This window comes from Procambarus clarkii, chromosome 34, assembly GCF_040958095.1.
Source record: "Procambarus clarkii isolate CNS0578487 chromosome 34, FALCON_Pclarkii_2.0, whole genome shotgun sequence".
In the NCBI taxonomy this organism is placed as follows: Eukaryota; Metazoa; Arthropoda; class Malacostraca; order Decapoda; family Cambaridae; genus Procambarus; species Procambarus clarkii.
In genome coordinates this window covers 39,353,234-39,366,784 of record NC_091183.1, presented here as the reverse complement: position 1 = coordinate 39,366,784, position 13,551 = coordinate 39,353,234, and the positions used below count along the sequence as shown (strand labels likewise).

The 13,551-nt window shown below is 49.6% G+C and overlaps 2 protein-coding genes across 2 annotated transcripts in view; both read right to left on the bottom strand.

Annotated features, from left to right (window-relative positions):
- trio (trio Rho guanine nucleotide exchange factor) overlaps window positions 1–13,551 on the bottom strand; it is a 766,603-nt gene that overhangs the window by 435,592 nt on the left and 317,460 nt on the right. The window lies entirely within an intron of this gene.
- LOC138371064 (aggrecan core protein-like) lies at window positions 2,737–3,978 on the bottom strand. The gene has a single exon (XM_069335717.1). The coding sequence runs from the start codon at window positions 3,976–3,978 to the stop codon at window positions 2,737–2,739; it is 1,242 nt and encodes a 413-aa protein (XP_069191818.1).

The following is a 13,551-nucleotide window of genomic DNA, read 5'->3' as shown; positions in this document are numbered from 1 at the left end:
GTACCCTGTGACGATGTCAACACCATCTGTTGAGCGCACCCTACCCCATTTTCTGTTCCCCGGTGATCTTACTGACACCTGTGTAGTTTCCTTCTTACTATACAATTTGTATTCTTCAGAAAAAAAAATAAAAATGTTTATTTAGGTAAGGTACATACATAAAAGAGATTTTACAAAGAGTGATGGATTTATAGTTAGGGCTAGTACATACAATGCCTAAAGCCACTATTACGCAAAGCGTTTCGGGCATAAATATTCGGGCATATCCTCCAGAAGTGATGTGGAGGATACCTTGGTCAACAAGAGTCAGTTCCCCCAGGGCAGTCCTGAACTCAGGATTGTTCTGGGTGCCAGTGGGCCGAATTGGTGGTGACTTGTTTGTCTGTGATAAACAGAAGATTGGTGACTGGACCGACGTAACCTGGGATGGCCCAGTTGAGTTACGAGATGGAATTTACGTCCGTGTGTCCTGATTGATGAAAATTAAGCCATCTAAGAGGTGGCACGGGCATGAATATCCCGTAAGTCTGTCCCCTGAGGCAGTCAATCAATGAATTAGGTGAAGCCTTTAGGGGAAGCCAGCCAGCGTGTTGCTGGAGAGAAGTGGTGTTTTGATACTGGTAAGACTGTGCAGGACTGGCCCGTGATTTACTGAGTAAGGTGGACTCGCCGGCGTGAGGACCCGAGAAGCAAGCCTCGGGGAAGGTACCTTCAGTGTTGGACGATAAAAGTGGACTCGCCGGGATAGAAGACTGCAGAAGTTCTTTTGTAGTGTCCTGTGTGTAAGTGACACCTGCTGTGTTATGTTGTGTACATGTGTAACAAGTGTATAGTTAAGTACACGTGGTAATGGTTTGGTTTAGTGTTGTTTATCCCCAGTCCAGTTGGATTGACCATTACTGCCAGTTCTTACCTGTGTTCTTGCCCTTACCTTACCTATGACTTGGGGTTTGATCGGGTAAGAGGAGGCACTGAGGCCTGATAGAAAGTTTGAGTTATAAGAACCCGCTTACTGGCCAAGTGAGGCCGTAACATGTCCTGTGTGAAATAATTACATTTACAATCGTGTCTCGCGTTCATTCCCAGATTGTTTTAAAATTTTCCAAATAATATGACATACAATCGATCCATTACCATACAGTCTCCCTGGTCCACCACCACTACACCCCTCTCCCTGGCCCACCACCACCACCACTACACCCCTCTCCCTGGTCCACCACCACCACCACCACTACACCCTTCTCCCTGGCCCCCACCCACCACCACACCCTCTCCCTGGCCCCCACCCACCACCACACCCTCTCCCTGGCCCACCACCACCACCACACCCTCTCCCTGGCCCCCACCCACCACCACACCCTCTCCCTGGCCCACCACCACCACCACACCCTCTCCCTGGCCCCCACCCACCACCACCACACCCTCTCCCTGGTCCACCACCACCACCACACCCTCTCCCTGGCCCCCACCCACCACCACACCCTCTCCCTGGCCCACCACCACCACCACACCCTCTCCCTGGTCCACCACCACCAGCACACCCTCTCCCTGGCCCCCACCCACCACCACACCCTCTCCCTGGTCCACCACCACCACCACACCCTCTCCCTGGCCCCCACCCACCACCACACCCTCTCCCTGGCCCCCACCCACCACCACACCCTCTCCCTGGCCCACCACCACCACCACACCCTCTCCCTGGCCCCCACCCACCACCACACCCTCTCCCTGGCCCACCACCACCACCACACCCTCTCCCTGGCCCCCACCCACCACCACCACACCCTCTCCCTGGTCCACCACCACCACCACACCCTCTCCCTGGCCCCCACCCACCACCACACCCTCTCCCTGGCCCACCACCACCACCACACCCTCTCCCTGGTCCACCACCACCAGCACACCCTCTCCCTGGCCCCCACCCACCACCACACCCTCTCCCTGGTCCACCACCACCACCACACCCTCTCCCTGGCCCCCACCCACCACCACCACACCCTCTCCCTGGTCCACCACCACCACCACACCCTCTCCCTGGTCCACCACCACCACCACACCCTCTCCCTGGCCCACCACCACCACCACACCCTCTCCCTGACCCCCACCCACCACCACCACACCCTCTCCCTGGCCCCCCACCACATATGCACAGCTGACCGTGTATAGCAGAAACAACAATTCCCCAAAATCTGACTCGTGCCAGTTATATCTGGGATAATACCCCCAGGGGTTTGGAAATCCCTAAAGGAGAAACTGTGACCATATGCTCCAAGGTCGAGTTTTATTGTCGCTCAAGTTGCCATTCGCCCATAGTGTAGGTGGACGCCGGTCGTTATCTCTCTCCTACAAACACCATTGTTATCCACCCGTCAAAGAAGGCGAAGACTGCTATCCACCGCTGGTAATAGAGGCGACATGCCTGCAGTCTAGAGTGCTATATTAACCCTTTGGGTGAATGTGAGTAGAGCCAGGCTGGGATGCCCGGGTATTGTCACGTGTGAGCGGCTGTCAGCCCGTGTCTCCGCCAACCGACGTCCACCATTGATGCCCGCCCGCTCCCTAATGGCGCGGAAACATTAATTGATTATCTAATTGACGAGTTAATTAATGGAGGCAAAGCTGGGGCATCTGTCTTGTGGCGCCGCCGCACTTACGGCGCTAGGAGACACGTCCGTCACACTAGGGACGCCGTGGTTCACATATATCGGTACTAGGTGGGCCTACATTATCGGCTGTCTAGTAACCGAGGAGCAGGTTACTGAGCTGTGACAGGCAACCTGCCCGCGCTGAGAGCAGGTTACTGAGCTGTGAAAGGCAACCTGCCCCCGCTGAGGGCAGGTTACTGTGCTGTGACAGGCAACCTGCCCGCGCTGAGAGCAGGTTACTGTGCTGTGACAAGCAACCTGCCCGCGCTGAGGGCAGGTTACTGAGCTGTGACAGGCAACCTGCCCCCGCTGAGGGCAGGTTACTGTGCTGTGACAGGCAACCTGCCCGCGCTGAGAGCAGGTTACTGTGCTGTGACAGGCAACCTGCCCGCGCTGAGAGCAGGTTACTGTGCTGTGACAGGCAACCTGCCCGCGCTGAGGGCAGGTTACTGAGCTGTGACAGGCAACCTGCCCGCGCTGAGAGCAGGTTACTGTGCTGTGACAGCCAACCTGCCCGCGCTGAGAGCAGGTTACTGAGCTGTGACAGGCAACCTGCCCGCGCTGAGGGCAGGTTACTGAGCTGTGACAGGCAACCTGCTCCCGCTGAGGGCAGGTTACTGAGCTGTGACAGGCAACCTGCCCCCGCTGAGGGCAGGTTACTGAGCTGTGACAGGCAACCTGCCCCCGCTGAGGGCAGGTTACTGAGCTGTGACAGGCAACCTGCCCCCGCTGAGGGCAGGTTACTGAGCTGTGACAGGCAACCTGCCCCCGCTGAGGGCAGGTTACTGAGCTGTGACAGGCAACCTGCCCCCGCTGAGGGCAGGTTACTGAGCTGTGACAGGCAACCTGCCCCCGCTGAGGGCAGGTTACTGAGCTGTGACAGGCAACCTGCCCCCGCTGAGGGCAGGTTACTGAGCTGTGACAGGCAACCTGCCCCCGCTGAGGGCAGGTTACTGAGCTGTGACAGGCAACCTGCCCCCGCTGAGGGCAGGTTACTGAGCTGTGACAGGCAACCTGCCCCCGCTGAGGGCAGGTTACTGTGCTGTGACAGCCAACCTGCCCGCGCTGAGAGCAGGTTACTGAGCTGTGACAGGCAACCTGCCCCCGCTGAGGGCAGGTTACTGAGCTGTGACAGGCAACCTGCCCCCGCTGAGGGCAGGTTACTGAGCTGTGACAGGCAACCTGCCCCCGCTGAGGGCAGGTTACTGAGCTGTGACAGGCAACCTGCCCCCGCTGAGGGCAGGTTACTGAGCTGTGACAGGCAACCTGCCCCCGCTGAGGGCAGGTTACTGAGCTGTGACAGGCAACCTGCCCCCGCTGAGGGCAGCGCCATTATAAAAATCGTTTCAGCTTCAGCTGTTTTCCCAAACTTAATACATAAGTTTGAACAGCTGGTGACTCTTACCATGCAAACTGTTCTCTTGCCCACATTTGGTCGCCAACGATGACATTTAAAGTTCTTGGTTAACTTAAGTCTCATTACCATTGTTACCTAAAGCCATAACCCAGTTACCACAGTGTAGAAGTCAGCTGTGACCAATGTTACAGCAGTGACCACGTGACCCATTGTTACCCCGCCGTAACCAATATGGTTGACTCCTCGGGCACTGAACCACCAGAAAATCAATGAGAAATTTGTTGGTTTAGACGTCTGAATTGTCCTGGTACGACCGCCCAGCTGTTCCCAAGAGCTTTGAATGTCCTCCGTACTGCATAATTCTGCTACAACATACAACCTTTCCTACCACATCCTCCATAGCACCGTAAGATCATAATAATAAAGGTGACTGCAGTAGACCTATTGGCACATACGACGCAGCTCCTCTTCATATCCACTCAAACTATATATATATAATGTGTGTGTGTAACCTACGCTTGAAACAAGCCAGCTATTTACGTCTATTATGTTAACTGGTAATTAGTTCCATGAATCAACACTGTTACCAAGCCATTATTTTTCCCTCTTTTGTTTTTTGCCTGAACCCGAACGTCTCCGATTTATATAGTCTTAATGTCTCAGATATATGGCTTTATGCAAGGAAGGAGAGTGTGACATTGTCTTGCCGCCTGTCTTACCCTGCGCGCTGACAGGTCATATCCCACCTTCACACATCTCAAGACTGCCTTCCACAGTGGCACCTGACATGTCATTATGAGAGACCTCGAAGGAATGGATGTTGGAGGGCGACTTCTTCGCTGGGAAAAAGGTTACTTCTTCGCTCTGATGTTCTGAGGACATTAAAGCCCAGGTAGAGATTTTGGGCCGGGCGCTCCTCACAGGTTATAAATCCACTGCGGGCTCGCCATGGCTCGTGCTACTTGGAACTTTGTGTTCCGGAGAATCTTCAACAACAACATCAACCCTCACAGGTGGGCCCCAGATCTAAACTTTTCAAAATATATTAAATATTGATGTGTTAAATTCTATGCCTAGGAAGCCCAGTGATCACAATATCAGATATCGACGGATTGGCTCAGGTGTAGGTTAGATATATATATGAATAAGTTTGGGTGGATATATATTGGAGTTGCCACGTATAAGCCAATAGACCTTTTGAAGTTACCTTTATTGTTATTATCAGATATGAAAGAATGATGATCCATACCAGTGAATATACTAACGCCCAGGATATACTCACCCATATATCAGGCATGTGAGGACCCAGGCTTAGTCACCGCAGCTGTGAAAAGAAAGAGAATAATTCAGCACCCAGACAAACGGAGAGGAAACTGGTAGGGCGTTATTTTGGAGCCGAATTCTGGCTCACTGCACATATTTGCTCTCTGAAATTACGACATTTTACACCGGAAAAAATGTAAATTACTGAAAACGGCGATGGGTCACATTTTGCCCAAATCCCCCCTCCCCTCCCCCCACACAGTTGCCGTTTTTTAAAATATGGCAAATCTGACTGCCTGTATGGCACAACTTTGATGTGTAAGCTTGAGTACATAACCAGATTAACATACCTAGACCTTCAGACCACACTATCAGGTCAAAGCTTGCAAATTATTTTCAGTTAACATGTTAAACATGTACACTGCTAGCACAATAGTCTGATATATCAACGTCACAATCTTTTCCACTGGAATACCCCATAAGACGCTCTCATTGTCAACATTTAAGAAGCTTTTTCTATCAGTAGATGGCAACATTTCCTGCCTGTTGAACATTTAAATGTTTAATAAAATAATGAGTTCCATGAGAACTTTAAGACTTGGGAATGAGTGTCAAGACGCTGATGATGTACCTGCAAGGTGTTCCACACTGTCAGAAGTCGACGTCGTGTTACAATAAAGGTGAAATGCAGCGTCAATCACCCTTCAGGTCACCATATTTAATTGTGAAATAACATTTGTCACTGAAGAACATCAATTATTGAAGGACATCATTATTGTAGGACATCAATCAAGAAGTACATCAATTGGTCATTTGATGACAACTGATGAACATCAATTAATTGAAATAGAAGTTGGAAGACAACCATTAACAAACTAATAACATCACCTAAATGTTTCTAGGACTAAAATAGAGCGGAGTTCTGACCAAGAAATAAGAATATTTTAAGACAGATTTAACTTACAAAACAAAGTTCACTACAGCCCTGAGAGGCCCCGGAGATAATCACCTCCCCTCACAGTCTCAGGGCCGGTGGTCATGCGTGTATTTCTTGGTGTTTGGCAAATTAGTTCAAAACACCATTAAACTCTGGTGCTCGGAACAAGGTGATTATGTTGTCACATTATCATTAGCCATGCAATGATGGCTATGTAGCACAGTGGGCTACGTTCTACCGGGCTCAATTCCTGGGTAGGATTTAATTCCTAGGGAGCAGGTCGGCCGAGCGGACAGCACACTGGACCTGTGATCCTGTGGTCCCGGGTTCGATCCCGGGCGCCGGCGAGAAACAATGGGCAGAGTTTCTTTCACCCTATGCCCCTGTTACCTAGCAGTAAAATAGGTACCTGGGTGTTAGTCAGCTGTCACGGGCTGCTTCCTGGGGGTGGAGGCCTGGTCGTGGACCGGGCCGCGGGGACACTAAAAACCCTGAAATCATCTCAAGATAACCTCAAGATAACCAGTTCAGTGGGCTACGTTCTACCGGGCTCAATTCCTAGGTGGGATAGAAATGGTTGAAATCATTTTCTTTCATCTAATGCTGCTGTTCACCTGGCAGTAAACAGGGAGTTAGGTAACTGTTGTGGGTTGCATCCTGGGGAAGGTCTGTCATTGGTTCAGGCCTTAAAGGGGCTTCGTAAAGGCTTCGTAAAAGTAAAGGGGACGAATACCCCATTATCGGGACTTTCCCGACAATTGGAATTATTTACCCTGGTCTGTACCTAGGTCTAGCTTACCTATGAGAGTGAGGTAACCCCTAACCTGACCTTAATTACTACACCTGCCCTGAGACAGGTCAATTAAATCCGTCAACATTACAATGCTTCAATTTGTACTAAAACGTCACATTTTGCACGTATTCGTCCCTCCTTACTCAGCCAGTATCCTATGTTCCTGTTACTCTCACTCACTCATTAAGGTGAGTGAAGTAGTTAGTGTCTTGTTCTGTCAGCAGCAGGAGGAAGAGTAGGAGAAAGAGGAGAAGAAAGAGGAGGAGAAGGGCCGTGCCACAGCTTCAGGGGTTCAGAGACTGAACGCACAAGAGTTCGAGAACTTTCGATCTCCGTGGTTTGAGAGCTTTATATTTTGAGAGCCTTGGGGGCCTTCGCAACTTATGGGATTCAAAGCCTTATGGATTGAAAGATGTTCTTCTGGGTCTGACCTGTGTACTGTGTTGACCTGTGTACTGTGTTGGTCTGTGTACTGTGTTGACCTGTGTACTGTGTTGGTCTGTGTACTGTGTTGACCTGTGTACTGTGTTGACCTGTGTACTGTGTTGACCTGTGTACTGTGTTGACCTGTGTACTGTGTTGACCTGTGTACTGTGTTGACCTGTGTACTGTGTTGACCTGTGTACTGTGTTGACCTGTGTACTGTGTTGGTCTGTGTGCTGTGTTGACAGTACTGAGGGAGAGGGTCCTCACACCTACCATGAGGACGAATGCGATCAAAGGTTACCCAAACGTGAGTCACTCGTTCTCCTGTAATCATGAAGTAGTTCAACCTCTCCTCATAAATTTAACGACTTACATCACTCATCAACCAGGCTGTGATTCATACGTCAGACTGCGAGCAGCCACATCTAACAGCCTGGTTGACCAGACCACCAACCAGGGAGACATTGATCCTCTGAAGCAACACAAGGTCACCCCCAGCCTCCACAGTTATCTTCCTGTCATAGCTACAGCAGAGCTCTTTATGAATAGAGCAAATAGAACTTGTACTCTCCCAGAGGGCGTCATACCCATTCTTTCTCAGTGGCAGGGGGGGATAGGGGAATAGAGGGGAGTGGGATAGAGTGTGCATTTGCGTTAGGGAGGGTGGGTGGCTCTAGGAAGGTGTTGGGGTTAGGGAGGGAAGTTTCTAGGGAGGGAAGGTCCTAGGGAGGGGTTTGGGGTGGGATGGGTAAGGGGGGAAGGACTGCAGGTCCGGTCTGCTGGGCTCTGCGGGAGACAGTGTTCACGGTGAGTAACTGGGTCGGGTGTCATTCACAATTATCGAGTGTGACAGAGCTGGGGGGTAAAATGCAATATTCCTTCTTCAGAGATCTTCAGTGAAGCAGCCAGGCGTGGAGACCGCCTGTGTGGAGATCCTGTCTCTCTCCACCCGACTATTGATCCCTTTATTACCAAAGAAACATACAACCGAACCAAAACATTTTTTTAACGTTAATACGTTTATAAACGTTCTTAAAACGTTTTAAAGAAGTGAAGTATACCAAGTAACATAAGCGGTTGAAGATAAACTTACTACAATGCCGTAGTGCTTGACTGAAGGCGAAGGAAAGACGCAATATATGTATAAGTGTATTAGAAAACAAAATTTTAAGACGTAATCTACTTCCTTTCTCAAGGTGCTGTACATAAGGCTCTGGGGCCAGATTCACGAAAGCACTTACGCAAGCACTTACGAACGTGTACATCTTTCATCAATCTTTGACGGCTTTGGTTACATTTATTAAACAGTTTACAAGCATGAAAACTTCCCATTCAACTGTTGTTATTGTTATAAACAGCCTCCTGGTGCTTCGGAGCTCATTGTCTGTTTAATAATTGTAAACAAAGCCGCCAAAGATTGAGAAAAGATGTACAGGTTCGTAAGTGCTCGCGTAACTGCTTTCGTGAATCTGGCCCCTGACGTTGTATACAATACCATGACTGGTTACGCTGTTTGTGTGCTGAACCCGGCTTCACTTGCGTTATCTGGGGGTTGATAAGCTTATTACTGAAGGTGGTAGTTGTCGCCTTAACGAAGAGACGTCCAGTGCAAGTATTTCATATTTTATGGTCTGGTCGCAGCTTGATCCCCGACCATGTTACTGATATTTTGTTTTTAGTTTGTACTAAACATAGAACTGTCTTGGCAACCTTGGGTCTCTCAGACTCTAATAGAGCCACTGTTATTCCCAGGTGATCTCTGTATTCACCTAGTTGTGTTTGCGGGGGTTGAGCTTTGCTCTTTCGGCCCGCCTCTCAACTGTCAATCAACTGTTTACTAACTACTTTTTTTTTCCACACCACACACACACACCCCAGGAAGCAGCCCGTGACAGCTGACTAACTCCCAGGTACCTATTTACTGCTAGGTAGCAGGGGCATTCAGGGTGAAAGAAACTTTGCCCATTTGTTTCTGCCTGGTGCGGGAATCGAACCCGCGCCACAGAATTACGAGTCCTGCGCGCTATCCACCAGGCTACCAGGTCCCCGTGCACCATATTACATACATTTATATACTAAACAATTGTATAGTAGAATTCGGTGCTATTCACTTTATAGAGACCGAAAAAATGAAGCTAAAAACAAACTTCAATATTCGCAGGTCTAGTATAGCACACATGTGTACTATATTAGACCTCGCAGGTCTAGTATAGCACACATGTGTACTATATTAGACCTCAGGTGGTGTATTAGGCCTAGGAAAGCTAGGTTAGGCTGATTTAGTTTTCTTTGCAACATAGAAAATCTTTTCCGGTTTGTCCAAACTCAATAGTACCGATTTCTACTTTCTAGTTGCGTTGTATGTCGGTATCTGTACTATGTACTGTCGACGACCGGGCCGCGGGGACGCTAAGCCCCGGAAGCACCTCAAGGTAACCTCAAGGTATGGGATCGTTAACGTGTATAGTAACGTGCATCGTTACTATATGTACTAACGATACATATAGAACAGGTACTACTAGAACAGGAGGATGGCCTGGTGTGTGTGATATGTATGTTTAATCCATATGTGTGTGATAATAAGAACAGCTGAAAAACTCTATGGAAAATAAAACTAAAATTTCAGACTTTATAGGACTTGGTGGGAGTAGCAATAGGAGATATTCCCTCTTAAAGGGGGGCAATTGGGACCGACTCCGATCTGCCTATGATAGTCACCTACCAACATGCATGTGTCATCCTGCAACATTTGGTGAGGTTAGCCACAAGCGTCTGGCGCCCAATCATGGACAGACAAAGACGGACATTTTCTTGTATAGATATAGTTATGTGTGGTGGTGGTGGAGTTTATGTACTATGTGTATGTGTGATACATTAGGTGCTGGTAGTGGGCGTGCTGGTAGTGGGCGTGCTGGTAGTGGGCGTGCTGGTAGTGGGCGTGCTGGTAGCCCTGCACGGTTACTGCGCTAGTGGTCTCCGTGTCTCGTGACTGTCCAACGGAGGGTCAAAAAAACAGTTTGTGTCAGAAACTGTCAATATAACTGACAGTTTTACTAGTGGTAGAGATCACGTTTCCCTGACCGCCGTGAATCATCCACCGCGCCTTGCCTGTTACCTGTTAATCAATAGAATATTACCGTAAGTGCTGTAACGCTTACCAGTTACCCGGCGACCTTCTATACACACGCTTGTATGATATATACACGCTGCCAAGTATACCTTCACCAGAGAAAACTTCTTAAATTGTATTTCCTTTCTTAGTCCTATGTTGTTATTGTTTAAGATTCGCTACCTGGAACAAAAAGTTCCAAGTAGCACGGGCTATGGTGAGCCCGTAGTCTTCGTGCTATTAAATGTTATTCTGGGAGACCGTTCGGAGGCCCGGAGGTAGGGGGGGAGGGGGTGATGGTTCGCTTTGGTCTGGTTAATAATAAGTTTTGCCAGACGGGTCTGGGAACCTCCCTCTGAAAACATTGTAATTGGGTTGCAAAACGCTAATATGCGAACACCTGCACGCAAAACAAACACACGCTAAGATAGCGTAACTTATGATAGCAGGCGGGCTGTCCGCCTTGCTGTCACGGCGTGTGCGTGTGCTTGATGGCTAAGCTTGCTCGCTTTTACCAGCGAGGTGCGAGTGTTTGTAAGACTTTTCACCTGTATTTCAGGATATTTGGGTGTGTATAGATGAATGATACATAGCATTCATGTATCCACACTCACTTTACATATTATTATACATTCATGTATACACACTTTCGGGACCAAAGAGCCAAAGCTCAACCCCCGCAAGCACAATTGAGTGAGTACTCAGATGCAGCGACACACAGGCTCGCTTGAGTCAAGCAAGAAGCGAGTCTTCCCTTCCTCTACAGAGTCTATACCACAACGTTGAAAAAAACAACATTCCCCTAATTGCCGGCTTGAGGAAGATCTCTATAAGTTGAGAACCACGATGCTTCCTCTTCACCCAACAGGGGCAGACGAGCCATCAACAAAGGAACCTGAGAATGGGTTCGATCTTCGTCACCATGACTGGATATTATGTGATTTCCCAAGAGCCAATTAAATGCATTGGCTCACGTTCTATGTCACCGACCTCTTTGCTGATTAGTTGATTTTTCACGTTGCAACCAATCCTGGCTAGCCTTAATGTCCCCCCCCCCCCCTTCCCTCATTGGCTTAGCAGTGTCACGTGATGAAAGGATCGCGGTGGTCAGACGCATGTTATCTTCTTGTTGAACGATATCTGTTTTTTTTGCCATAAAAATTATTGAGGTTTAAACACATAACATTGTATATCGCACAATTTAATAATTAATTGCATTCTTAAAGAAATAAAAAAGGTCTGACTTTGGGCAGACTGGGGTAGGATAGTGTCACACACACACACACACACACACACACACACCCACCCACACACACACACACACACACACACACACACACACACACACACACACACACACACACATCAATAACACTTTGTCATCCTTGAGGCCACAGTACATAATATCCTGCCCTGTAATTTTTAGGTTATTAAAGTAGAAGTAATCCATATTGAAGGTGACGACAATGGTCCACTCACAACAATAGTACGACTCCCCCCACCCCCCTTGTTTCTCTGTCACCCCAGACACTCTCACCTCTCACACACACCCCTCACACCCCAGATACACCCACTCACATCCCAGACACTCTCTTCCCACACACTCCAGACACACCCCCTCACAGACCCCAGTCACAAGCCCCCTCACACCCCAGACACACCCCCAGACACACACCCTCACACCCCACACACCCCAGACACACCTCTCACACACCCCAGACACCCCCCCACACACCCCAGACACCCCCCCACACACACCCCAGACACACCTCTCACACACCCCAGACACAAGCCCCCTCACTGCTCTTCAGTATTCCCCCTCGTCTTCCCTTCAGTTGGCGATCGACCTTAATCTTTTCACTCCATTCTTTTCTCTCCCGTTCTGCTGCCCCCTCTCTTTTGGTCCACCCTCTCCATCCTTCCCTCCTCTTTCCTCTTACACACTCCTCTTACCTCTACACTTTCTCCTTCTCTACATCTAATTTTTCGTCTATCCTATACCTCCTTTTTCCCTTCACTACCGACCTTGTGTATACTTTTATTCATGGTTCCGTATTTTCAGTGTTTTCTCTTATATTTCACATTTTTTCCTCCTTCTCTCTTCTGCTTCTCCCTCCTTTGTGTACCCTCCTCTCTTCCCTCCTCCTCTCATGTCGCGGCCACAACAAGCGATTACCTCCTCGAGTCCCGCTATTGACAGCCTATCACGGTATTACACAGGTGCTGAGTCTTGACGAAGGGCTCTCCCGCCCCCCCCTCCCTTTGGGACCATTTGTCTGCTTCCCCCCCAACACCCCCCCACACCCCGTGGGACCACTGGCCTGCAACACCCTCCCACTAGCTCAGGGACCTTTCATACGCCTGTGGGACCTGCCTGGGACCACCGGAGCAAGTAGGATGGTTAAGCCCCAGGATGTGTAAGGAAGTGTGGTAAGGGGGGAGGGGTTGCAAGGAAGGGGGTGGTTGCAGGGGTGTGGAGTGGGTTGCAGGGTGGGTTGGGAGGTGGTGGAGGGGGGAAACAATACCCCGCTGGGGGGAAAAATCGCTTGAGAGCAATCAAGGGGATTGTGTGGGTTGGTGAGAGGCAAGTTCTGGAGAAGGCTGGGTGTTAGGCAGGGCTGAGGGCTGGGTGTTGGGGAGGGCTGGGTGTTGGGCAGAGCTGAGGGCTGGGGAGGCTGGGTGTTGGGCAGGGCTGGGTGGTCGCTGGGAAGAAAGTGAATCAACAGGTTGGAGGAGCTTGGGCGGATAGCATCACCCACTGTAGAGGGCACTCATCAGTGATGTAGAGGGCGGGAGGTGATGTAGAAGGCGCTCATCAGTGATGTAGATGGAGGTGAGGAAGGTGAGACAGGTGCAGGAGAACTTGGTCAACTCATCAACTCATCGACTTTTTACTCAGCCACTGACGACACCATCTCTACTCTCCCTCACCAACTATGGAGACAGTTTACAACTCTTGACTTATTAATAAACAGTTTACCAGCTTGTAAACTTCACAACCCGAGGTTATTGATGATATAA

Bases quoted from the DNA above. Each gene is read 5' to 3' on its own strand.
- LOC138371064 (XM_069335717.1), bottom strand. From the start codon at position 3,978: ATGGCGCTGCCCTCAGCGGGGGCAGGTTGCCTGTCACAGCTCAGTAAC.